The sequence below is a fragment of the Alligator sinensis genome, unplaced genomic scaffold, assembly GCF_000455745.1.
Source record: "Alligator sinensis unplaced genomic scaffold, ASM45574v1 scaffold494_1, whole genome shotgun sequence".
NCBI classification, from domain to species: Eukaryota; Metazoa; Chordata; order Crocodylia; family Alligatoridae; genus Alligator; species Alligator sinensis.
The window spans coordinates 333,565-358,366 of NW_005842805.1; the positions used below are offsets into that span (position 1 = coordinate 333,565).

The following is a 24,802-nucleotide window of genomic DNA, read 5'->3' on the forward strand; positions in this document are numbered from 1 at the left end:
CAGGCTCAAGGTGCTGCACAGGGGCTGGCTGGGGCACGAGGGTGCTACTGTGCAGGGATAGCCAGCAGGCACTCTTAAACTGTATCATCCTTGTGCCCCAGCCAGCCCTGGTCAGTGTCTACACATGCATTGCAGTAAAGTAGATATGTTAGGTGTAGCAGGGTACCTTGGGTAGCTGCCACTTAAGAGGCTTGAACAGGCTGTGGAGCAGCTAGCAAATGCAGTTCAGCCTAAAGAGTCAGTCATATGACCACAAGAGGGCTCCTGAATTGGAGAATGGGGCTGGGCAGCCTCAGTATAAACCCAGACCTGAGCTGGCAGTTGCTGGAGGGATGCTGTTGGAGTAACATCACCCATCTGGAGATCTGCTGCTCCTAGAACACCTGGAGGTCAGGTAGGAACTATGGGGAGGGAGGAGGTTCCTGGTCCTGGGGCATGACCTGAAACTACAGCCTCCTGGGGTTAAATGGTGTGGTGGGACTGCCTATGGTAGGGCAGTCTCCAGGAAATGCCACACCTGTGCCTCCCCAGTGAAAGGAGTATGGGGTGCCAGAAAGCCTCAGTCCCCACTGCCTTGTGAGTGACCCCATGGAGGGGAAAGGCTAGGGGAGCACACACTAAGAGAAAAGCACATGACCCAGGCCCACTGAGTGGGGCCTGGGGTCCAGGCATGTTGACAGACACCTGAGTGGGCCATAGGCCAAGTTGGGGGCCCAGTAATGTCATTAGTAATAGTGGAATTGGATGCTATCTGTGAAGCATGGGACATGGTGTAGGAGTGGTACAGAGCTGCGTATTACGTCCTTGGCGTTGGGCAGCAAATGGGCAGCCTCCCGCCTATAAACAACTTCTCTGTTACATCAAGGCGAGGCAGGTGGTTGGACTCCCCTAGACAGGTGGGTGGGTCAATGGTTAGACCAGCCGCGAGACACCCAAGGTGACAAGAGGCTGTCTGACGGTGGAGTTAATTAGTTTACTGCAACCTAATAGCACCATGCGTCTAGATGATGACACTTTACTGCAGAACTAATTAGTCCAATCCATAGTAGATATGCCCACTGTGTGTCATGGAGCAGTTTTGGTTCCAAAAGTTTCCTTTTGGAATATTTACTTGGGTTTTGTCTTCATAGATTTTCACTTCCCACATCTTTTTGTTTGTATGTTGAAATTAATTCAGAATCCTATAAAACGATAGAGAACACTAAATTCCATGCAATTTCAACATGAAACTATGCATGTTTTGGGGACCCAGTGTTACTAAAAAGCCTGGGAAACCTTTAAGAACCTGGCTTGAGTTTTGAGTTTGTAACAAGACCAGTAATCAGGCAAAACATGTTGTTTCAGTTTAATTGTTTTATACATCTGTAGTCAGCTGTTCTCCCCCTGAGGAAATTTCTTCATAGGCAGCAGATTGTGAGTGAGCGAGAAAATGAAGTAGGTCATATTTGCAACAAAAAAGACAGGAGTGCCAAATGCAAATGTGAGGGCATGCCCAATGTGTGTGTGCTAATTGCTGCTATTATGCACACAAATCAGATAACTATGCATGCAGATTTTCCTAATTAACCATTCATGTGCTCAACTACTAAGTGTCCATATACAGCTGGATTAATTATGTGTACAGGTTAATCATAATATTTTACATTCATGTTTTGCACCTACATTTTGAAAGTCTACCCCAGTATTTGTGGTTCCTACAACAACAAAAAGTTATAGAATTATAAAGATGAAGCTTCTGTTTCATTGCTCCACTTCTGTCATGACTGTGCCTGTTACCTACAACGATCTGACTTGTCGTGTTTGGTAATGTGTAATACCTTGTAATGCATTGTGCCATATCTGATTTGGAATGACCTGCTACAAGGGACTTTGCACAGGTTTTCCAACAAGAAAGTGCCATGACCTGCAACATATGTTTGCCAAAACATATTTCCTTAGAATGCAGAATATCAAAATGTGCTAAATCTTCTTGGAGGGCTTTTATAGGAAATGCTTAACAGTCATTAAGTAATGACACAGAATGGGAACATGTTTATCGCCACTACAAATCAAATATTTGTTTCTACCAGAATCCATAATGAATCATTTGCCATGTCCTTATCAACCACCAATTCAGAATTTGATGAGACTTGGTAAATCAGTTCTCTGTTTGTTCAGATGTGGTAGGATGTCAAAAGATGTACAACTGTCTGTTACTTAGCGTTTGATGTAATACTTAGCTTCCACTTAGGCTTTCTCATCCAGAGATCTCAAAGTGCTTTACAAAGTTTTCATTAGCTGCATTCTTGAAATGGGGACATTGAGGCAACGAAAGATGAAGTGACTTGCTCAAGGTGGCAGAGCAAGTTGACAGCAAAGCTGGGAATTGATCCATCATTTCCTGATGCCAAATCTATCTTCTTACCCTGTTGGCTATGTCAGCCTTTCAGGAAAGGTTTAGAAAAGAAACAGCTCAGTACAAGGGATGGCACATATATTTGCATACATTTCAGAGAAACAAAATAAGTCTAATTATGTTTTTTTTCCCCTTTTTTTCCCTTTTTGGACATTTTCTTCATCTGACTGGCCATCAATATTTAGAAGAAATGCATATTCCTACTCATATTACTTGTAAGTACCTAGCTGGAGATGACTTTTCCTGAGTACGTGCTTTATAGTAATAGTGTTGGATTTTCTGTACAAGTGTGTGTTTTCCTTTACCATTTGCTTTTCTATCAGTTTCATTGATCTTTGCCTTTCAAAAAGTATGCTTTTTATTTTCTCACCTTCACACTATTTTTTTTTCATTCTTTCCTTCACTGTACCCACACTTGCCCCTGCAAAGTAAGCTAGTGGGCTCAGAAATGTCAGTATATATTTACAAATCTCCAAATGCAACAGCTGAAGTACAGAATATCCTCTCCACACTCTTATTGGTAATGCTGCCTTCTCTGCCAGGAAATTCACACCCAAGAACTATTAATTAGAATTTCTTGGTCTTGGAATATAAATTTGGTTAAAAATATTAAGCATGTTCAAGTGGACCTTACATAGGCCTCACACATTTTAGTAGCTAGAACCATATCAGATTTTACCTCAGAAAATATTCCAATTTGAAACCAGGCCTCTGACTTAGGGACTTTAGATCAGATCATCTGATGTTTAAGGCTACAGACAGAAATTAACCAGTATAAGTATTGGAAACTGGCTTAAATCTGTAACACAACAGAAGCTCAGTGCATGTAAACTGCTCTCAAAGTCACTGAAGCCAGTTAAAGATAAACCTGGATGGATGTAGTATCATCATTAGCTGATTTAGGTTTAAATCAGTTTATTGAACTTCTGCCCAGATCTCCTCCAGATTCAAGTTAGCTCAGTCCCCCAGTATCCCAGGATACTTTGCACCTTCCCCACAAACCTTCCCTTGCATTCCTCCCCATGGCGGGGTCAGTGAGCTAGCCTGGGCCCAAGCTGTCTGATCCAGCTGAGCAGGGAGGTGTGCTCTAGTGTCCCCCAGTTTCTGGCCTGAGCCACTGCAGGCATGTGGCTGCATTTCCAGAATAAAAAATGAATGTCTGTTCAATTTTCTTATCAGTTTAATCTATACAGTTTAGACTAACCTGTGAAGACTGAATTGATTCAGCCTCAGGATTTTTGACTGTCTGTACTTAGTGTAAGTGGTTCAGATTTTTAACCCCACACACCTGCTGAAGCCCTAGTAAGTATAGTATATAATAATGGCTCATGCATGAATGCTGCGGATGAGAAGCCTGTCTGGTGTGAATTTGGCAAGTGTGACTATAGTGGAAGTTGATTTCTTTTTTACATGATCTGACTGAGAATGGTGTGAATGTAAGTTAAAATGGGATAGGAGCTGTTTTAACATAATTTCTCACTTGTTCACACTCCTTGTTTAAAACTCTTCATCTGCAGCGTACACCGCATATCTGAATGTTAGAGCGTACCATGTGCACTACTTCACTTTCATATAATTTAAAATCAACAGCCACTTCTTTTGAATTTGTCCCTTAGCCTTCCCTGAAACTTGAGTCCCTTATTATAGATAGCCTGTGTCTGGCAGTACACCTTTGGGTGCCTGCCACTTTAAGGGCAGAGTCAGGCAGCTACCAGGTGCCTGATGGCAGCAGCCATTTTTAGAACAAGGGATATAAAGGCTGCAGTTTTCTGCTGCCAGAACAGGCAGAAACATTGCCTGGCTGAGCTGCAGCTGGAACATCTTGAAGGTAAAAGCAGGAGGCTCTTGGTCCTGGGCATGACCTAAAACTGCACCCAGCCATGGATGTGTTGCCTCCCTGGTGAAAGGTGGGTTGGGGCGCCTTAATAACCCCAGCTCCCACAACTGGATGGGTGACTACTTAGTAGGGCCCAAGAAGGAGGACCCGTGTAAGAGGGTGTGAGCTAGTTGCTCAGAAGACTGACTTGAGGCACCCTCCACTGGTCAATGCTGGGGCCAGAACTAGAAGAGTCAAAAGAGCCAGGGGCCCACAACGAGGGATGCCCAGAGCCAAGGGCCTGGGTTTCTGACTGGCCTTGGAGGTGAGGCGAGGGCGTGTGGCCAAAGATCCTGGGTGGGGAGGGGCACACCTGAGAGGGGGAAGAATGCAGGGAGCTAAGCAGCCCAAAATGAGGATGGAGTAGACCGCCTTATGGGAAGGGATCTAGTTGGAGTCCAGCCTGGAGGGTTATGGGGCCCAGTGTGGGGCCAGAGTCGCTAGGAACTGAGATGCCATCTGCGAGGCATGGGCTGCAGCGTAGGAGAGGTTCGAAGCCACAGATAGTGCCTGCTGGCATCGGGGCTGGGAATGGGCAGCCTCCTGCATTATTCCACCAGTTATGGGAACAGCAAAGTCATGGTAGGCGAGACTGGGTGAACTGCCCCATAGAGACAGGTAGGCAGGATGGCATGAGACCTGGCCCCGAGAGTTGCCCCCTGTCACACTGTGTCTGAAAGGTACCTAATTTTTATAATATTAAGTTTTACTTATATAAAGATCATGGGTCAAATTCTGGGTCTGGTTGTGACATTTTCCATGGCAGGGCCATAATGCTGGTTTAAGCAACCCAGTAAAAATTACTTCACTGCCACTGTTTAACAGTTCTCTGTGAGGAAGATATATTTGAATGTCTTCTAAGGCAGGAGGAGTTTCCAGATGGAGTGAAGAGCCCAGCTGCCTGAATAGTTCCTTGGGCCATTATATCTTACAAATTTGAAGAAACCAGAGTGTCCGCTAAAAGCTTGTCTGCACACCAGTGGCAGTGTGACCTGGCAGGCATGCCGTTGAGTGTGCCCTTCCCCATTTACCCCACAGGAGGAAATATGCTCTTGGGCATGTTTCTATGGCTGCTGTCATGACCTCAGTCTCCAGTGTGCTCCAGAGCAGCTGCTAGGAGTGAGCCTGAAGTAGCCTCTCCAGTGCATTTCCCTGTTGGGAATGGGTGGATGGGACATAATCAGGACCATCCTGGCTGTCACCCTCATGTGGACACCTCAGTGGCCACAGTGGCAGAGCAAGGCATTGGGTATGTGTAAGAATGTCTTTATTTTCTCTGCATTCTCCAAATGCAGAGCTTGTCCTCATCTGAGAAACTAGGCCTTGCATTTGAATGTATAGTTGAGAATAAGGCTAGCAAAAGGTGGGTGAAGTTTCTTCCTTCATAGCTCTTAAATCTGAAAACAGTAGGGGTTGCCTTTAAATTCCAGACATTATCAGAGAGATAGATTGAGTTGTATTTTCTTCCCTTTTGAGAATTCCAAAGCCCTTCTGATTTTCACTTTGGTTCCAGAATAAACCTTATAATGAACCAAGTATCATTAACAGGTGTCATTATTATTTAAATACTAATTATTTTTTAAATTATTTAAGAGCAGAGAGGTGGTGTCCAGGAGAAAAAAGGCATCCTAGTGACTCAAGCAGCAGACAGTTAAGCATTACCTTAATTCTGGTTTCAAGTTAAAACCATTAAAATAGTGGATTTTTGCATCGCTTGCTTAAAGCTGAGCCAAAGTTTATACAGTTTGCAACAGATCTTTTAACAAACATTATGTGAAATGTTGGGCTTTGAAATGGCTTTTAAATGAACTAGGTTTCACCTGTGTGTGCATTTCATCACCAAGGTTTTGCACAGCTGTGGTGCAGTTGTGTGGATTCTGGTCATTTATGAATTTCAGGGGAAAAATTGCCATTTTTCTCAACAATTCCTGTGTTACTTCCCTTCATAGAGAAGCTGTCATACTGATAGCATTTTCTAGGCTTCCCTGACTCAGAGTGCCATGGAGGAAATCTTGTTGTTTTTTTATTTTGGGTTCTCTCCCTCTCAGGTATAATGCTGTGGAGTCTTTCATGGAAATAAATAGTTCTCTTTTAAAGTGAATATAATTTTTATGGAACATTTGTTTTGTTTTTCTTTTTAGTGAAATTTCCGAAATCTTCAAAGTAGGCCTTTTCAGAGTTATAAATGTAGGGGTCAAGGTTATTTTGACTATTTAATATTGTCTTTTATGTGGCTTATAAGCAAAGTAGGATTTTAAAAATTTGTTTATCTTGTCATGTTTTGTTTTTAATTTTTGAGAATAGTAGAAATAAAAAAGAGCACAAATGTTTTATACTTATTCTAAATGAAGCTGGCTCGCTCAAGCCAAGAGACTGTGTTGTAAATTTTAGCCCTGAAGCAAATTTGAACTGAGTTTATCACTCCTCTAAAAGCAGGCTTTCAAATGTATCCGTTGAAAGATTCTTAAACACGAGCCCATGGAATGTGCTGCTCCAACATATTTTATTTGTAGTTTTTGTTTCTTGGATTAAGTGCTGTGTTGCCCTGAATAATTCTTCTCTTCTGCTTTCAGGTCATTTCTCTTAACTCTAATTTAGCTACTTGGCTGGAGTTCCTGCTTATAAAGGGCCCAAATCTACAACCATGTCCTTACTCAGAAGTGTAGTTTCTTTTAAGTCTTTGAGACCATCCTCATAACTATTACTCAGTGAAACTTGATGTTTTTCCTAGAGTTGCAATGGTCTGTTCCAGTGAAGTAATTAGGCCCCTTCTGCCCATGCAGGTGAAGGCACAATGGGATTCAATGTGTGATCCACACAATTGTGCCTTCTGCCATGTAACGTGCATGGCAGGAGGTGTAATTGTGGGATTGTTCATTAGATCAGATCACACCTTCTCGCCAGTACAGGGGGAGCCTGATCCTGGGCTCCCCTACCTTGGCAAATAGCAAGCGCCCACAGCTAGGAGCTCCTTCAATTGAGGGGCTCCCAACTTGGGCTGAGGTACTGTGGCAGCTGTGATCACCCAGATTCAGGGCTGCATGAAACCCTGGCCCCTGGGGATCGTAGCTGCCATGATTCCTAAGGCTCTGGGGTATGTGAAACCCCTGAGCTCTGGAAATTATAGCTGCCATCCCTCAGGCTGAGGGGTTTCACAAACTCCTGAGCCCTAGGGATCACAGGATCACAGCAGCTGTGATTCCCCTGGACCTGGGGTTTCATGCTGGGCATGGTGCACCCCTGTGACTGGGAGCTCTGACAGCTGATGGGGCTCCCAGCTGCGACACATGCAAGTTAAATCTCAATAGCAACCAGCAATACAATTAGTACACATTTTTAGGTCTATAATTATAGCTGGTTGGAGCTTTTTCTCATGTGATAGCTGCTTTGCATGTGTACCTGGTCTTAATGTAGTTGTGCAGTTAGCCAGTCAATTGTGCAATACAGGGAGGCCTAGTAGGCACAATGGCTATAACATTTAGTTTTACAAAGTCTGCAGGAAGGCTGAATACCCTCAACTGTTATGGAAGGCAATGACAGAGGATTCTTATTGTTTTGCAGTAACACACATCACTGGATGGAGTCTTGCAAGGCAAGGAGAGAGAAAAGAGTAACCATCAGGAGAATCAAAAACTGTGTATTCGAGGGCCATTTTCATACATTTGTAATATTATTACTTTGTATCTGTGAAGTGCTGGCATATTGGGTACCCTGTAGTAAAGTGAAACTGTGGGACAGCAACAGCTCTTTGTCAGACTAGACAGTGGAAAAGTCATGGGGAACTATAATCAAAAGAGGAGGCCACATGGAATAGTCATTAAGCCTGGATCTCTGGGCAGAAGACTTGAGTCTATTGTACACTCCTAATTTGCTAATTGATTTTGGAGGGTTCATTTAATATTGCTCCATGAGAATTTACCCATCTGTAAAAGTTAATTGCTGTTGCTGACTTTGAAATCCTTAGAAATCTTATGCAAATGGCAGGTGCCATTATGATATCCTCATAACTTCAGGTAAGGACAGACTAACAAATTTTATGGGGTTAAAAAGGGAAGAAAGAGACTTGTAGCACGAGCTGTTTTGTGATAACACTTCCTTATGGCAAGTCCTACCCCATGATAAGTGGAAGCTAAAACAAAGAATGAAACAGAGGTAAGCTTCCTTCAGTTAGCTTAGACTTAGTGTGAGACAGGAGTGGACATACAAAATTTACCACAAAGGAACTGATGCACGTCCGCTTCCATGCCCCTCCTCTACCCAGTAACAACACACACTTTTACTTAGGTATAATGCCTGTCAAACATACTAAAGTCCTGGCCAGGTAACCAAACCATGGAGATTGCATATGACTTGGAAGAAATGACAGTTTTTCAAATGAGTTATTCATGATTCACATAAGCATGAATACGGATTTTGGCCCAAGATTCTTATAGCACTACTAGCTGTGTTGCACAGCCCATGTAACATTTTTTTTCTGGTCTTGTCAAATAAATAGCTTACCACTTTGGTGTTTGTGAATATATGGTATAGCATAGCAAATGTGTGAGGTAGCCTAGTTAACATAACAGTGGAAGCTTTACACTTTTTTATTTATTCATTTTTACTGTCTTAGCTAAATGGCTGTATTTTTGTATTAAAATAGGTCTTGTATCTAATACCAGGTACTAGTTTTATTATATTTTTAAATAAAGCATCTTTTCATGCAGGAGTTTTTATGATGGATTTTTTATTCCCAAACTAATGACAGGAATAGAAATGTTAATGTTGTGGAGGGCTTTTGGGGTCCCCCCCCTTTTTGCTGATTGTGTGTAGTTATGGCCACTGTATGAAGTATGTCAGAAAGTGATGTCAGAATTCAGTGGAAGTCCTTTTCGTGATAGAGGCACGTGTGTGATGCAGACACCCAGCTAAATGTTTTCTATGGGAAGAAGACACTCAACAGCAGATAAGTGGCTTTCATTTCCTCTTGGTCTTGCAGAAGTGCAGAACACCTCTTGCTATGTGCTGAGCAGCTTCACCATCCATTGTAGTCTCATCTAGAGTGTAACAATGGTAATTGTTGAACTAGGAGACTTTTTTCTTAAGAATTGATTCTATTGAAGGTATTAGGATAAATTTATGCCAACAGTTTTTAAAATAACAGAGTTTACATGCTGAATTTATTTCCAGCTTCTGCAGGGCATGTGGGAAAAATAAAACATCAATTTCATTTATAGGCATGCTTATATATAAACATATAAGAAGATATTTATGTGCCTATATGTCCATGGATTCAGGGATCTGCCGGCAAAGACTAAACTGCAGAATGAGAATCCTAAAGAGAGTAAACTGACTTTTTATTTGATGCAGGAAGAACAAAACCAAGAGTAGTGCTTATGTCATCCTAATGAGGATGATTAAAACAAATCCCAGAAACCAAGTGCTGTAAATTATTTATAATATGTGAGTGAGGTGATGTTTTGCAGGCTGACATCTTGATTTTGAAGAGGAGTATATTGGTGGATCTATTAAAACAAGGATTTTCTTAGTTTGCAATACAGATGCCTGCATCTGAGTGCATTGTAAAGCAAATGGTATTTTTTGTAAAATGACAAATGAAATCACTAGGAAATGTTGTTTAAGTGAAGATTACAGATTTTGTACTAGCAGTTGCAGATCAGACCATTGTCTGATAGAGGATGTAGACACATTGATATTTTTAGCAGCTGAATCCTATGATTGTTCTGACTTATGGCTGCCTTTTGCCACCTTTATTCATGTCAAGAAGGGCTGTGCAAAACAACAGCGTTCCACTTCGACATCCATTTTGACGCTTTGACAGAACCGTGTTTTGTTTAAAGTTTTGTTTCAGTTGGAAAACACTGTTCCGTTCTGATTTGTCAAAATGGTTTCACTGTTTCGACATTTCGATTGGGCTGGGGAAGGAAACTCAGCTAGGCTGAGTTCCCTTCCGCAGTGCTAGGATCAAAACATTTCGACTGCGCTTGTTCTATTTCAAGGCTGTTTCGAAGCCTTTTGTTTCATTTTGATTTCGCTGTTTCGAGCTCGAAATGAGTCGAAACAGTTTCAAAATGAAACAGCTGGCAAAATTTCGCACAGCGCTAATTTCAAGTAGTGTAGTAACGCTTTCTTGTAGGAGTAAGGTTGGCAATATTTAGGCTTCAGATTTGCCAGAGTAAAGATTTAGTAAAAACCCCATTCTTCTTTCCTGAACATTTTAATCACAAAATCCCAGGCTGTATGTAAGTAGATGCTGAATTTATCCTGGGAGACAGTGTTTTGTCCTGTGACCCAACAGACCCTACAATCTGCTCTCCCATTTCAAGTCCCAACAAGTATGCAGGAGGAAATATTATAGATTTAATAGATTCATAGACATTGAATGACACAAATATGCTGTCATTTTTTTCCTTGGACGTCACAGTGTGAATCTGCGTAGTGTTCATAGATCATTCCCTAACAAGGGCCCTGCCTACTGTTGGGGAGCAGCAATGCAACTTGGAAGGGTGACACTGGTAAATGACCATGTTGCTCCGGTTTTGAGCCAGGTCAGAAACTCAGGCAATCAGGGTGGTGTCAAATACAACATCAACCATCATTAGGTCCATTGAGGTTTGGCACAAAACCATGGCAGTCCCTACTCTGAAGAATTTACAAACCATGGGATTTTTTGTCTAAGTACACTATCTACTCTATACCAGGAGTTTCCATGGGTTGGCTTTTAAGCACCTCCTACCACATCCATCTTTACACTGAACACAGATAACATCCTATGATGTAGTTTACTTATTTGTGTCACCTCTTCCTCATGTATTTTTCCTATGCATACATTATAAATATCCTCTCTGTTGAAGATGCAAGGGTAGCCTTATAATCTTCCTTGGTGGGCTCTTGTTTCTTTTTGGCATGATTCCCTTGGACTTAAAAGTAAAACAGCCATTCATTCCTCCTTATTGACACTTTGACATTTCAATCACTTTATCGCATGTTGCTTGTACTTGACTTTTCTTCCAAGTATCTGTCCAGTTATTTTTCTTCCCCTTTCTAACTGCATAATGCATGAGCTAGAAAGCTTCTTCACAGTGCCCGGTGACAAACTCTGCAGTTTCATGCTGGTTACAAGTTCTAGGCAGCCTGTGGCCCACCCGTGATTGACACTAATGCACTGATAGCAGTTTCATCTGGATGTTTCAGTTGTTGTGTTTATGGGAAGCTGGTCAGTAAAGGGAGCAGAAGCCATGTCACTGATATGTTTTGTCAATAATTCAGAGAGATCACTTCAAGTATGTTATTTTTGCAAACAGAGCTTTTTCAGATAAATGCTTTTCCAATTCCAAAGATGTTTTGACATGCTGGCAAATAAATCTCTACCTAGCTGTGAGTTTAAGTGGTATTCCTAACACTGTTGTAAGAATCATTTGATTTTTTTTTTTTTAAATCCTTTCTATAAATTGCAGTGAAGGAGAGGACCAAATAGGCTTTTTTTCTAAGCTGCTGTTCTAAACAGACAGACAGCTGAGGTGGGAGAAAAGACAGCAACCTGATACTTTTGATACTATTAAAAAGCATGGCTGACAAATCCATAAAAGAGAACTGGAGCCTGTGTCCCTCTTGTTAATTTGTGAAGTGATCTCTATTAGGCCTGTGCAAAACAACAAGTGTTCACTTTGGATTCGGATTTGGCTGATTCAGAGGGACAGTGATTCGATTTGGAGATTCACATCACTGTCCCGATTCATTTTGGCTGAATCTGATCCAAAGATTCGGCACCATTTCAGAGATTCGGCCACATACTAAACAGGCAGCAGTCCTCACCACGCTGGACACAGCTGCCTCCAGCTGGTAAGTATGTTGTGGTGGGCAGATGGGGGAGGGAAGAGGCATGGGGAAGGGAGGATTGGGGCTGGGGCTCGGACAAGCTGCCCAGTCAGGGCAGGGGGGCATGGGACGTAGAGGGTTAGAGGGCATATGATGAGGGCATGGCTGCACTGGGAGCAGGGGCCACTTGCTGCCACTTGCTCAGCTGGGGCAGGGGGGAGATGTGATGCAGGCACGGCTTGCTCCGGGTGGAAGGGGACAAGCAGCAGCACGGCATTGCCCCTGCTCCCAGCTCTGCTACGCCCCCACCCTGTGCCCCCCAATCCTGGCTGGGCAAGTGGCAGCAAGACATAGCCTGCTGCTTGCCCAGCTGAGGTGGAGGGGTGCAGGATGCGAGCACTGCCGCCACTTGTCCAGTCAGAGCGGGGGGAGGGATACGGATCCCTCCCCCCAGAGGGGGCAAGGGATACGGGTGCGGCAGTGCTGGGAGCAGGGGCTATGACCTGCTGCCACTTGCCCCCTTCTATCCAGAGCGAGCTGCACCTGCATCTCGCCCCACCCCCCTGCCCTGGCTGGGCAAGCGGCGGCAGGGCATAGTGCCCGCTCCCAGTGCTGCTGCGCCTGCATCCTGTGCATCCCCCTACCCTGTTCCCCAAGTCCTGCAACCCCCCACCCCTGCCCCAGATGGGCAGCTTGTCCCAGCCCCATCCCTCCCTCCCCCCTGCTCCTTCTCTCCCCCCTCCACCACAACAGACTTACCAGCTGGAGGCAGCTGTGTCCAGCATGGTGAGGACTACTGCCTATTTAGTCTATCACCGAATCTCTGAAGCAGTGCCAAATCTTTCCCAAATCTATTCAGAAGCTTCTAATTCAGTTCAGATCTTTTAATTGGTCTCCCGATTCAATTTGGATTTGGAGATTTGGCCGCCGAATTGGGCTGAATCTTCTCTGAATCAAATCGGCTACCAAAGCTTCACACAGCTCTAATTGCTTTGTTCTTAAAAACATTTGATAAGTCATGCCTAGCATTACCAGATGCTGTACAGCTTCCTTGTGCATCTCTTCCAATATACCTCTACCCCAAGTATTAAAGACCTTGAGTTAGTCCACCTTTGGACCACTTGTAAATTGGGGCTGCCAATTTGCTTGTGATGCTTCTGTGAAATATTTTAAATCAAGAATGCTAACTTTGGATTACTTTTCCTTTTGAATAGTCCAGGCAATAGAGGCCCATTTGTGTCTTACAAGACAGCATAGAATTTCTTTTATAGGGCTTCCGTGAGTTCTCAAAAGGAAATGAGTTTGGACCTTACCAGTATGTTTCAAATGACATTAAGCAATGGGATTTGAAGGTAAAAATTGCTAGAGAGAATTCAATCTGGATTTAATAACAAATTCTTACCCTCATTAGCTCACCATTTTAAGCATCAAAAATGGCAATCAGTAGGGCTGTGCAAAGCTTCAGGTGGCAATTTGATTCAGAGGAGATTCAGCCTGATTTGGTGGCCAAATCTGAATTGAATCGGGAGACCAATTAAAAGGTCCGAATTGATTCAAATCTCTCTGAATCTTTGGAAAAGAGAATCTTTGGAGAGCTTCGATGATTCGGGAAGTTTCCGGTGGCTGCAACAGGGAGCTGCAGCCAACTCTGAGCTAGTAAATACTAGAGGTGGGTGTGGGGGGGCTGGGGGAGAGGTGTGGGGACCATGGGGGGACCCCTGCCAGCTCACCCAGCCCCAACCCATGGCTGCCCCACCCACCCCAGCTCCCGGCCCTTTAAAGAAAAGCCCCGATGCTCACCGGGTGCTGCCAAGTAGGGGGGTGATCTGTGATGCCCACCCCCACTGCCCCATGCTGCATGGGGGGGCTCTGCACAAGCCCCCTGACTCCTCCCCTGTTCCCCCAACTCCCCTCACGGGTGCCCCTCCCAGGCCAGCTCCAGGCCTTTAAGAAAAAAAACCTGAGAAAAGCCCCGGCACTCACCACTCCTGCAGCAGCCTTGGGACTTGGGGGGCTCATGCAGAGACCCCCACATGGTACGGGGCAGTGGGGATTGTGCCCCCACCAGCAGGAGTGGTGAGTGTGGGGCTTTTCTGGTTGTTTTTTTTTCTTAAAGGGCAAGAGCTGGCCCAGACGGGGCACCTGTGGGGGAGGGGGGGGCTGGGGGAGTGAGTGGGGAGGTTGTTGGAGGCTCTGCACGAGCCTCCCACAGTGCAGAGCAGTGGCGGGCAGCAGGGATGTCCCCCCACCCACAACATCCAATGAGCCGGGGCTTTTTTTTCCAAAGAGCTGGGTGCTGGGGTGGGCAGGGCAGCCATTGCTGAGCTGGTGGGGATGGGCCTGGCTGATCCTGGTGGGGATGGGCTTCAGAGATTTGGAGATTCAGCAGCAGCCAAATCTCCGAATCAGATTTGGCCACATCGATTTGGGGAAAGTGATTTGAATCACCAAATTGAATCACTGCCCCCCGAATTGGCTGAATCGGAAGCGAATACTAGCCGCTTCGCACAGGCCTAGTAATCAGGTATAGCTTTCCTCAGCAGTCCAATAGGCAGCCTATTTGTCTGAAATAAGAGATCAAAAGGTGGTCAGGGAATATAAAAATGTAAATATCTCATACTTGCTTTATTTTATTGAAAGGTGGAAATTAATGACAACTTAAATTTAACCCATATAATTCAAAGCCATTGGTTAGTGGCTTAGTTATTATGTTTCTACAACAGGTGAAAATATCTGAATATCCAGGGGCTAGCATGAATTCATGAAAATGGAGTTTAGTAAAGGTTTCCTCTACAAGTGCAGTTCTCTGGGATGGACTACATTGTTTTGATGGAGGTGATGTTTCACAAAGATGTAGGTACAGGCTTTTGAGTCACTTCAGTCTCTTCCTGCAAAATTTAGCTGACCTAAACATCATAACACTCATGCAGAAATCTTAATTATCAAGTGATCTTCTCTAGTAAATGCAACCCTCATACTATTTGCTGCAAAGTAAACAAAGCTAATTGAAATAAGTAGCAGTAGATATGTCTTGTCCTTCTAAGAATAATCAAATGCATGTTTCCTTGACTTGCTCTACCATAAACACTTCAGTATAGTGAAGGAAAGTTCTCTTTCACATAATAATCTAGTTATTAGGATTTCTTTTCTAGAGGGAAAAAGAAGAAACCTAAACCCCTACTTACTACATTCTTTCTCTTTTTTTTTGTTTTGTTTCTTTTTGTTTTTCTAATCTATGGAAACCATGTTAGCAAAGTTCTTTCCTGGTGTTAGCAATTTGTACTGTATCTTTTCAAGATGCTAGTTGTAGAATGTCATGCATTCATTTTTAAACAGTTTTGGTCTCTGATATGAATGAAGCATAGAACAGACAAATGTCAATGGAGGTTTAGTAGCTTACTTTCCACTTTTCCTTCTTTCTCTTCATTTTTCTTATTGTCACTGTGGGAGCAAAGGGGGATCTCATGTTCACAGCTTTGTCACTGAGCTTTCAGAGCTGGCACTACCTGCGCTAGTGGTTTTGTCATCTCTTTGAAGTCGGGAAAGATAGACACCAGTGGAGTATAGATATTGTTGGAAACAGGTCAGAGGTTGAAGCTGTTTTAAAATCACCATCACAACCTTGTACGATTTATCTGTCCTGAACCTACTTCTGGTGAGCATCCAGGTTTGGTATAGGTTCCTCTCCTCACTGTTCTACAAAAAAATTCCTCCTGTGTCCGTTAGACACTAGTGTCAGATCCATGGTAGGTCAGGCTATTCATTGGAGATATTAATAGAGAAATTGCAAACTGGGTTGGTTTAGGGTGCCCACCTAACATGAATTCATGGATTCCAACAGCTTCCTTTTCCTAGCAGGATTTTGCTGAAACAGCTGATGCTTGTGACTCTTGCTGTATGACACTGGTTCTGAATTTCTTATTAGAATACCCTTTATCTTCTTGGCACCCCATTGTCGGGATAAGGTGGATTTGTATAAGACCTCTCTGCATCAGTAATATTTATTATCAGAACATGCTACATGACCTTATATTACCATGTTTATCAATCTCCTTATAACTATTTTAAAATTAAATTTTAACTGCCTTGCCATTAGCCCCCAAGCTTTTTTTTTTCCATTTGTTTTACTGTTGATGGAAAAAAAAACTGACTGGTTTCTTTTTCTTCTTTTCAAAACATCCTAAAGGAAACTAGCCAAGAAGCAGAAAGAGACTCAGAGCAGCACCCAGAGAGAGATGGGCCCTGTTGCTACTTCAGATAAGACCTCCACCAAACTCAGTGCAGTCCACAATGAAGAAGCATTTTCAGCCAGCTGCCAAGATGTTAATGGATTCAGTAAGTTTCACTTGTTTGCAATGGATACCTCCCTTTTCAAGATCTTCAGATACTTAAAAGGATTTATTCCCATGGGCACAACATTTAAGCATTAGTTATAAAACTACTGCAGTTAATGCAGGGAAGCTAAGAGAGTATGAAGTCTGAAATTTCCCTGTGAGTGTCCCAAGTCAGTCATTGGACAGATTCAGAGGACTCTGTCCAAGTCTAAATCTATTTGAAAGAATGTATTATAAGGTAGAGTTATATAATTATACCATATGATCAATAGGTAATTTACTGTTGAGGTCAAATCCCCAAGTGGACTTCTGTGAGTGAAAGAATTTATGGTGCACTCAGCTGTTATGGAAAAAAGGATGGTTTTGTGGTTGGAAGGCTAAATTGGGACAAAGGAAGCCTAGGTTTTTCACTCTTGTGTCTGTTAACTCATTTCAGTTATTTTTTATAAAAGATGCTGAGCTCTTCAGCAATGTATTATGAGGAAATACTTTTCAGCAGCAACAGTTGCTGGTGACTCTCACACTGGAACTGAAATGTCTTTATGTTAATAAGTTTTTCAGTTATGGTTGCCATGAATTTCATTCAAAGCCTTTTGCCTTCAGTTTGAATTGTGCCCAGGTTTGAGACCCAAGTGCTTTCTAAAACTGTCCAATAACTCCTTAGTAATCTTCATGAAATCTTTAATGGTTTCTGTCTAAGTCTTAGGTAACGGGTGTCCATGTTACAAAACATGTCTCTATGGCTGAAACCCTTCTTTGCAGTCTCAGATTGAACAGGCTGAGCTGTAGCTTGACCCAAATCTGCAGACCGTTCCTGTCAATTCCCAGAATCTGCCTGCATAGAAACATACCTATGGGAGGGATAAACAGAATTTGGCCATCAAGGTTTAGCACTGCAAAAGTTCCCTCCCATACTAAATACCTTTGGCTGCATCCAGACGAGCACAACCATGTGGTACATGGTGCCACAGACCCATCTACAGTGCCATGCACCGCACATTCAAGCATTTCCCATGCTGCTACCTTGCAGCACAGGGGCAGGGTTTTGACTCTGGGAGATCCCAGGCTCAAAAAACCCGTGAGGAGAAAAAGAGGGACTGCGCACATGGCATAGTGCTCACTGTCCAAAACTGGAGCATGGCTCACCGAAGCCATGCTCAGGCTGCTGGCTGGGCTCCAAGCTGCAGGAGCACTGTAGCTGCAGTTTTCCTGGCCCCCAGGACCCCAGGTAAGGCTGCTGAGGCTGCTGGTGTACTGCTGCTTCTTGTCTCTGGAGAACCAAACATCCATGCTCATCTGGATGCAGGCCTTGAGTGTATTTAGGCCCTGATTTTTCAAAGGTATACAGTTTTGCATTCCACATTCAAGTCAATTGCAGCAAATACCTTTGAAAAATCAGGCAAGTAGAGAAATAATATGGTTATAGGCATTTTAAGAATAGCTAAGATAGATGGTATAAATAGTACAAGATGCTTAAGAGTTCTTTTAATGCTTCCTCCACAGTTTTGAAGCTTAAAACCTATTTCCAGTCAGGAAATGAAATATGCTATGAAATGAGCCTGTAATATGGTCTCATCAGTTTTCAGTATTTTGAAAGAGCAATTAAAACAACTGAATCATTTGCTTGAAGATATAGCTGTGGAAAATATACTGTAACTAATTTTGCAAAAAGCATTCCTAAGGATTTTTATCACTTACACTTATAATAACTTGGTCGTCTAGTTGTCTGACACTACTAAAGATTTAGTTAATACTTTTCTGATGCAGTCCACTGTAAATCATAGCTGGATGTTTTATACCCATCAAAAATAATTACCAGTAAGGGGCACATAATTTCTACACACACTTTTTTTTTTTTTTTTTTTTGCCAAATCCAATACATTAAGTTATTGGAGATATGATGTGTTTTATAGACTAGGATGCCCCTGCTCACATAAGTATTTTATAGGTTTGGCTGTGAAGTTATGGATAAGAATAATAATCCTTTCAAAAATCTCCTTAATGAAAGCTAATATGGAGAGACACCTGTAAATGCTTAACCTAAATCATGGTAAATGTAAAACAGCACAAATAGGATTTACACTGCCCTTCTCATAATGAATATAGATCCACTCTTGCTTTCCCCCTTCTATTTTTTTTCTTTTTTTGCCAAAAAGAATGGCTATATATATTTTATGGTAGGTTGTAGGGCTGTGCGAAGCTTTGGTCACTGATTTGATTCAGCCCGATGTAGCAGCCAAATTTCCAAATCTGAATCGAACCAGGAGACCCTTTAATCTCTCCAGATCAAATCAGAACCCTCCGAATCAATTTGGAAAGATTCAATGGTTCGGACATGGACACAGCTCTAAATATTTTTTCTACATATGTCAAGGTACCAGGCAGCTCATGAATGCTGAGATGCTGGAGCATCCCATAACAGCCCAGGGGCGAGGGGGGGTCCCCAGTGCGCTTGGCAGTGGACCCAGAAGTGGACCAGAAGTGCTTCTGGTCCACTTCTGGGTGCACGGGAGCACATGTGGGACCCCTACCCCCCAGCCTGGTGACTGGTGCCTTCTGGATCTAGTGGGGCACCTGGGTTTCCCCTGTGGCTAATCGCCAAGCTGGGGGAATGTGAGGGAGGGGGCATTCCCCTTGCACTCAGTGGTAGACCTGGAAGTGGACCAGAAGTACTTCCAGTCAACTTCCAGGTTCGTCACTGAGCATATGGGGGGGAGCTCCTGCTCCTGCGGGACACTCCATCCACCCCAGCATCGCAGCATTCATGAGCCGCACTGGTACCTTGAGGTCTGTAGAAATCTGTAGAAAAAACTTTTAAAGCTGTGTCTGTGGCCAAATTGCTGATTCTCTGAATCAACATCAAATCTTCAGATTCAGATTTGGCCCAATTAAATTGGGACAGTGATCTGAATCAACTAATCAAATCACTGCCCCCGGTTCAGGCCGAATCCAAATTGAACCCAGCCCATTTCGCCGAGTAGGTAGCCATGTGATTTGTTTGGATGTCCTGTGAATAGATGGGCCCTGCTCAATGACGTGTGTCTTTAAGGTACAGACCGTGGTTTTCCAAGGCAGATACAAAAGATTTATCCCCAACATGTTCATGGAAGCTGTGATATTACTGCATGTAATTCTGGTAATTGTGTGTCTGCGTGGGTAGTCAGGCTTGCAGTTGTCCAATCTGCTTGCAAAAGTTGGGGTTATTTTAGAAAAAATGGAGTGGACAAGGCAATTATAGAAGTATTGTTGCTCCTTCCTCCTTTTAAATTTGGCTTGAAGTATCATTCTTCAGTTTGAGTTTCCTTGCATCTGTCATTTTAAGTCTGAATCTTCTTTTCATTAACATAAAAAAGGATTAAATCTATCCTTATGCAAGGTCAAGCTAATAATCCACTGAACATGTCAGATATTAAACTGATTCTACACTTGACTGTGGGTAACAGGCTCACTGCCTCCCCACATCTCTACTACAACATTTATGCTGCCACACTTTTTTGGCCTTACCTAGAAAGCCAGCGGAATGCCATGATGTATTTGGCTTTGTAAGTCTGGCATTTTGTGCAGCCGCAAAGTAGTAGCTTGTTTTGAATTTGAGTGTGTAGTCCAGATCATTTCATCTGATTCAGTCAATGAAGGTGAACCAACTTCTGTTGCTTTCAGCTACCTGCCAGTATATACATTCCCCCTTTCCCATTCTCAGTACTCCTAGATGCACACATTTATAAAGTTCTGGTATAATATTTGTACAAATGAGCTCTTCTCTAAAATGCTGGTTTCACACAGGGGCAAGTGTGTTTTCTTAAGCATCTATATTCTTCAGACAGATCTTAGCCCTGTGCACTAAGCAAGTGTAAAGCTCATACACTGCTTCAGGAATGCATTGGCTATTGGTCTATTGGCACAGGACTGCATTTCACCCGTGGATGCAGATGTTTGTACTCCCTTATTATCAATAATTGTATTTCAGTAAGAGCAATAAGCCTTGGGTTGGAAGTGTAGTTGAAAGAGGAGCAGAAGATGAGCTCTTATTATCAGGTCAGATCTTTGGTTCCTTAATCACATTTTTCCTCACAAAGCCTTTATTCAGGCAAAATTACCATTGATGTTAATAGGAGTTTTGCCTGGGCACGTTGATGGAATTAACTTGTTCAACATGCCACTGCATTATTCTGCCTGTTTTAGTTGTATGCTGTTATGCAGAGGTGAAACTGCCCTATTGTCTTCTATTTATTACCTAAATGTAAAGGGAAAGTTATGTGTTAATGGTGACATCTATTATTATAATTTAAGACTCTGCCTTGCTATGAAAAAGCTCTAGAAAGACAATGACATTTCCCACCGTGTGACACTGCACAACTTTCTACAGGCGCTAGCTCAATGAGGGAGCATTACTGAAAAGAAGTGACAAAGAATGGACATGGTTGGAGCTAAAATTATCCAAGTAGCATCTGTGAAGTGTCCGATAAGGTGCACACATGGTTGTTATTGCAAGTAAATCTCCTGTAGTCTGGCAGACCGTAAGTGTGACAGGCCATAGAGGGGAAAAGCAGTAGTACATCATCTGAACAATGATACACTAATGATGTGTCTTGCGCAGAGGCACCATTTTCCTGACACCACGATGATGAAATACCACGCAAAGGTCCATAGATAATGCAGGCCTGGCAGGGCCGATCCAAAGGAGAATGCTACATTACCAGTGTAGCGAGCTTGACACCTTCAACTCCTGCTTGGCAGGAGCTGTTTTATTCAGAGGATGTGGATGGTTTGAGAAGGCCAATTTGTTAAGAATAATTTGGAAACTAACCACATTCATTTAAATCATAAGGCTTTAAAACTGGATGGGGCAGGTAGGGAGCAGTCAGTTTGCACTGAGGAACATTGCTGGGCAGTTGCCAAGTTACTCTGCCTGCTGACAGAAGGAATGCTTAGAGTGGAGCAGGTAAGTAAGTGTCCAAGTGGTGAAGGATCATCCCTGACCACAGTTCACCAAAACTGTGCCCATGCTCTATTCACTCTTCACGTATTCCTTCCTCTGAGCACTAGCATTTGCCATCATTCAGACTAGATAGGTACCTCAAGATAGATCATTCAAGAGCTAATTCTTATTTATGGTGTGTGTAGTTTCCACTTCCCATGGGATGTATGCCCTGAGGCACTCATTATTGGGACTTTTTGGATCTTCATCATGAGATCTTTTTTAGGTGAAAAATTATGAAATAATAATAAAGCTCAGTGTTCTTGAAGCCAGGGAGGAGATAGAAGAAAACCCAGAGTGAAAGGGCACTGCCAGGTTTAAAGAAAGCATAATATCATCTGTCTTTTAAGATTTTTCCTCACTGTTCTGGAAAAGCTTGTCACCTTTGGCCAAGATTTTAAATACCTGTGCAGTGAGAGTGATATCAGCCTCTGTACAGGGATTCAGCAGCCCAGACATGACATAGAGCAATACTTAAGATGTTCATGAACTTTGTTCTGGCATGCTATGCTGGACTGAAATTTGCTCTGCCTTGGCCTCATACAAGTATGTATATATTCATTGTGCTTGTAAAATGCTTTCCTTCTAAATGGGTAATTGCGCACACAGTTTTCTGGTCGTGCAAGTCTCTATCTGACCAATTTATACAAATGCACAAGTGTTTTCTACTGTTTTTCCATATGGAGAGATCTTTGAAAATCTGGCCTATTGGTTTTTCTGCCAAACAAATATTCTAATATTCACTTCCCTTTCTTACATCTCTAGTCCATTCCACTACAATAGAGACGAATGAGCAATATTTTTATTAAATTGCTTGAAGTATTTGTAGAACACCTACTTGCTGATGCATTATTACTTTATATAAAGACCTTATTCCAATGCACTGTAAGCCAGTGGTTATACTTAAAATACTGCGTCCCAGGAAAGCATAGCTCTGCTTCTAACTCGCTGTGTGACCGTGATCAATTAACCTTGTTCACTTCAGGTTACCCATCTCTAGAAGTAGATGCCACTACAAGGCATGGGCATTAATAGGGTTAACAGAACAAGGCAAGGGGACTCCCCCCAAAATAGGAGATGCATCCTGTTTTAAAGGCAGCTGAGAGAGAAATCAAGCAGACCTGTTTGTGAGACAGCTGATATTAACTTTTTGTAATGTCAACTGTATTCTGTAAGCTGCAGATGGGAGTGAAAACATGGCAAAAGAAAAGTGTTTATACTGGAAGAGATCTAAGTGCATTTATTGGGTGCTGTAAACTCCTTAGAGAGCAGTTCTGCTGACTTTATGGCATTCCAGGGAAACTCTCTAAACTAGTGAATGCTTTTCCTCATTCCTTAGAATAATTTTAACTTGGTAAGTAATGCTTACTCCTAGAAGTAGAGCAGTTGCTTCTGAAATTGCTTTGATCTATATTGAATTTTGTCTAATTTTTATTGGATTCTGGAATAGTTTCTTCTTTTTACCTATTGCTATCATTCTGATGTACTGAGCTTTTTGTATTAGTGTTTCTCATCGTGCTGTGAAGGTGGTAAGTAAATTGTCAGTTTAGAAACAAATGCAAAATGATTATGAAAGAACATGTCCTCAGAAATGGTAGATTACCATGGCTATGTGCAAGTCATTCATTACATAAGGTAGCTCCATAAAAACCATGAATGTACCACATGGATGCTGATTCTGGCCCCTTCCTTCTCTGATACATTTTGACTATAAAGTAAATAATCTATGAGTCCTTGTCCCGGGAAATTACTCTATAGAGTGGGAGGAGATAGGATTGGCTTGTCCTTTCTAATCAGCCTGCCCCCCTTAAGTTGTTATCTGCATTGGAATAAAAGACCACATGTCACCCAGACTGTCCATTTTTAAAAGAACCATAAACGTGCATTGACACCATGTGTGTGGTATTAGATTTGCAGTAGACAAATAGGACACAGTTTGCACCCTGCCAAGCTATCCTTGGTCCCAAAATGCATGCTTTACAAGACACACTTTTAGGGTAAGTTCTTCTCTTGCTACCAAGCTGAGAGCCACATAAGAAACTTGACCTGTGGATAGAGCAGCAGCTTCTGACATATTCTGCCTTCGGGACATACTTAAGGTTCACCTCTCTCCAAAAGGTACTCCGTTAAAATTACCACCCCTCAATTCCCCTGCAAAAAAGCTGGCTTTCACGTGCTACTACTGTTTCTAGGCTTGAGTGTGAATATGTATTCTGCATTTGAGCACGTTTATTTTACTGTTATTACTCCACTCAGTTTCATATGGTTTGTATTTTGGTGCGTTGTTTTTAGGCATTTATCTTTCTGAGAGATAAAAATACAAGTTTGTCTCCTGTGTAAGACTAAACATAATCTCTAATTAAAAAGAAGGGGGCGCAAGGTGGGGGGTGTCTGCCTATCCCAAATATATCTCACAGTAGCAATAATACAGTGTTTTGGGACCTGGAGATTTTTTTTTATTAAAGCAAATACTGAATAATAGTAACATAATTTAATATGCATGTTCAGATGAAAAATGGTTTTCATTTTGGTATGCACTATATATTCCATATAACCATGTTCTTTTAGAAACTTTCTCCCTGTTCTTTCTCACACTTTATATGTGTCTAAAGTTTTTTCCTTATGTCTTTCCTACCTAGCATCATCCTCTCCTTGTTCATTTTCTGTCCAAAGCAAAACCCTTCAGAGCAAATCTTTGTTGAATTCCTACTACTCAGGTACTAGTGCCAGATTTTTATTTCTTTTTTTTATTTTATTTTTTTGCTTCTGTACATTTCCCAGTATGACATGTGGACTGAGTCATTTGAATGTTGGTTACAGCTAACCTTGTTTTCATTTTTTTTTGTAATTTTTTTTTCCTATTGATCTTCTGTTGATTTCCATTGATCCGTGTCGTGTGGGTGAACGAAATTCCATCTCAAAGTATCATCAGACACTGTTCCATCGACCACGCTGCTAGGTAAGCAGACAGGTATGGTGTATAATACTTCACTGGAGAGAGAAAGCATTTGTTGCATTTGAGAAATGACTCAAAGGAACATTGTCACTGTTATATTTGTTCTCATGTTCAAGGATCCTTTGGATTGCAAAGTCTTTGCTTTGAAAGTTCCACATTATTACTGAGGAAATTAAAGAAGTCTGTCTAGTGTATCCATAGAAACAAAACAAAAAAAATGACTTCCCCCTTGAAGCTGCTGTTTACCAATGAGCCAACATAACTGATGGTGTGAGTGCTTAGATAAAAAGTAGGCCAGAAGATCTTTATGAATTTCAAATCCATTCAAAAAAACCTCATTAAAAATCCTGAAAATGAACAGAATCTATCAGGCAGGAAATTTCCCTATTTTTCTAATGAAAGGAAATTAACATTAACAATTTTAAGAACTATGAGAAGTACTGGG

At 42.3% G+C, this 24,802-nt stretch overlaps 1 protein-coding gene across 1 annotated transcript in view; it reads left to right on the top strand.

Moving 5' to 3' along the window:
* Nucleotides 1-24,802, top strand: part of PTPRT (protein tyrosine phosphatase, receptor type T) — a 418,285-nt gene that overhangs the window by 321,078 nt on the left and 72,405 nt on the right. The window contains exons 10-13 of the mRNA XM_006035110.3: nucleotides 2,581-2,610; nucleotides 16,276-16,424; nucleotides 24,041-24,118; nucleotides 24,325-24,360. Of these exons, the coding sequence (XP_006035172.2) occupies nucleotides 2,581-2,610; nucleotides 16,276-16,424; nucleotides 24,041-24,118; nucleotides 24,325-24,360 (293 nt within the window). The remainder of the gene's footprint in view (nucleotides 1-2,580; nucleotides 2,611-16,275; nucleotides 16,425-24,040; nucleotides 24,119-24,324; nucleotides 24,361-24,802) is intronic.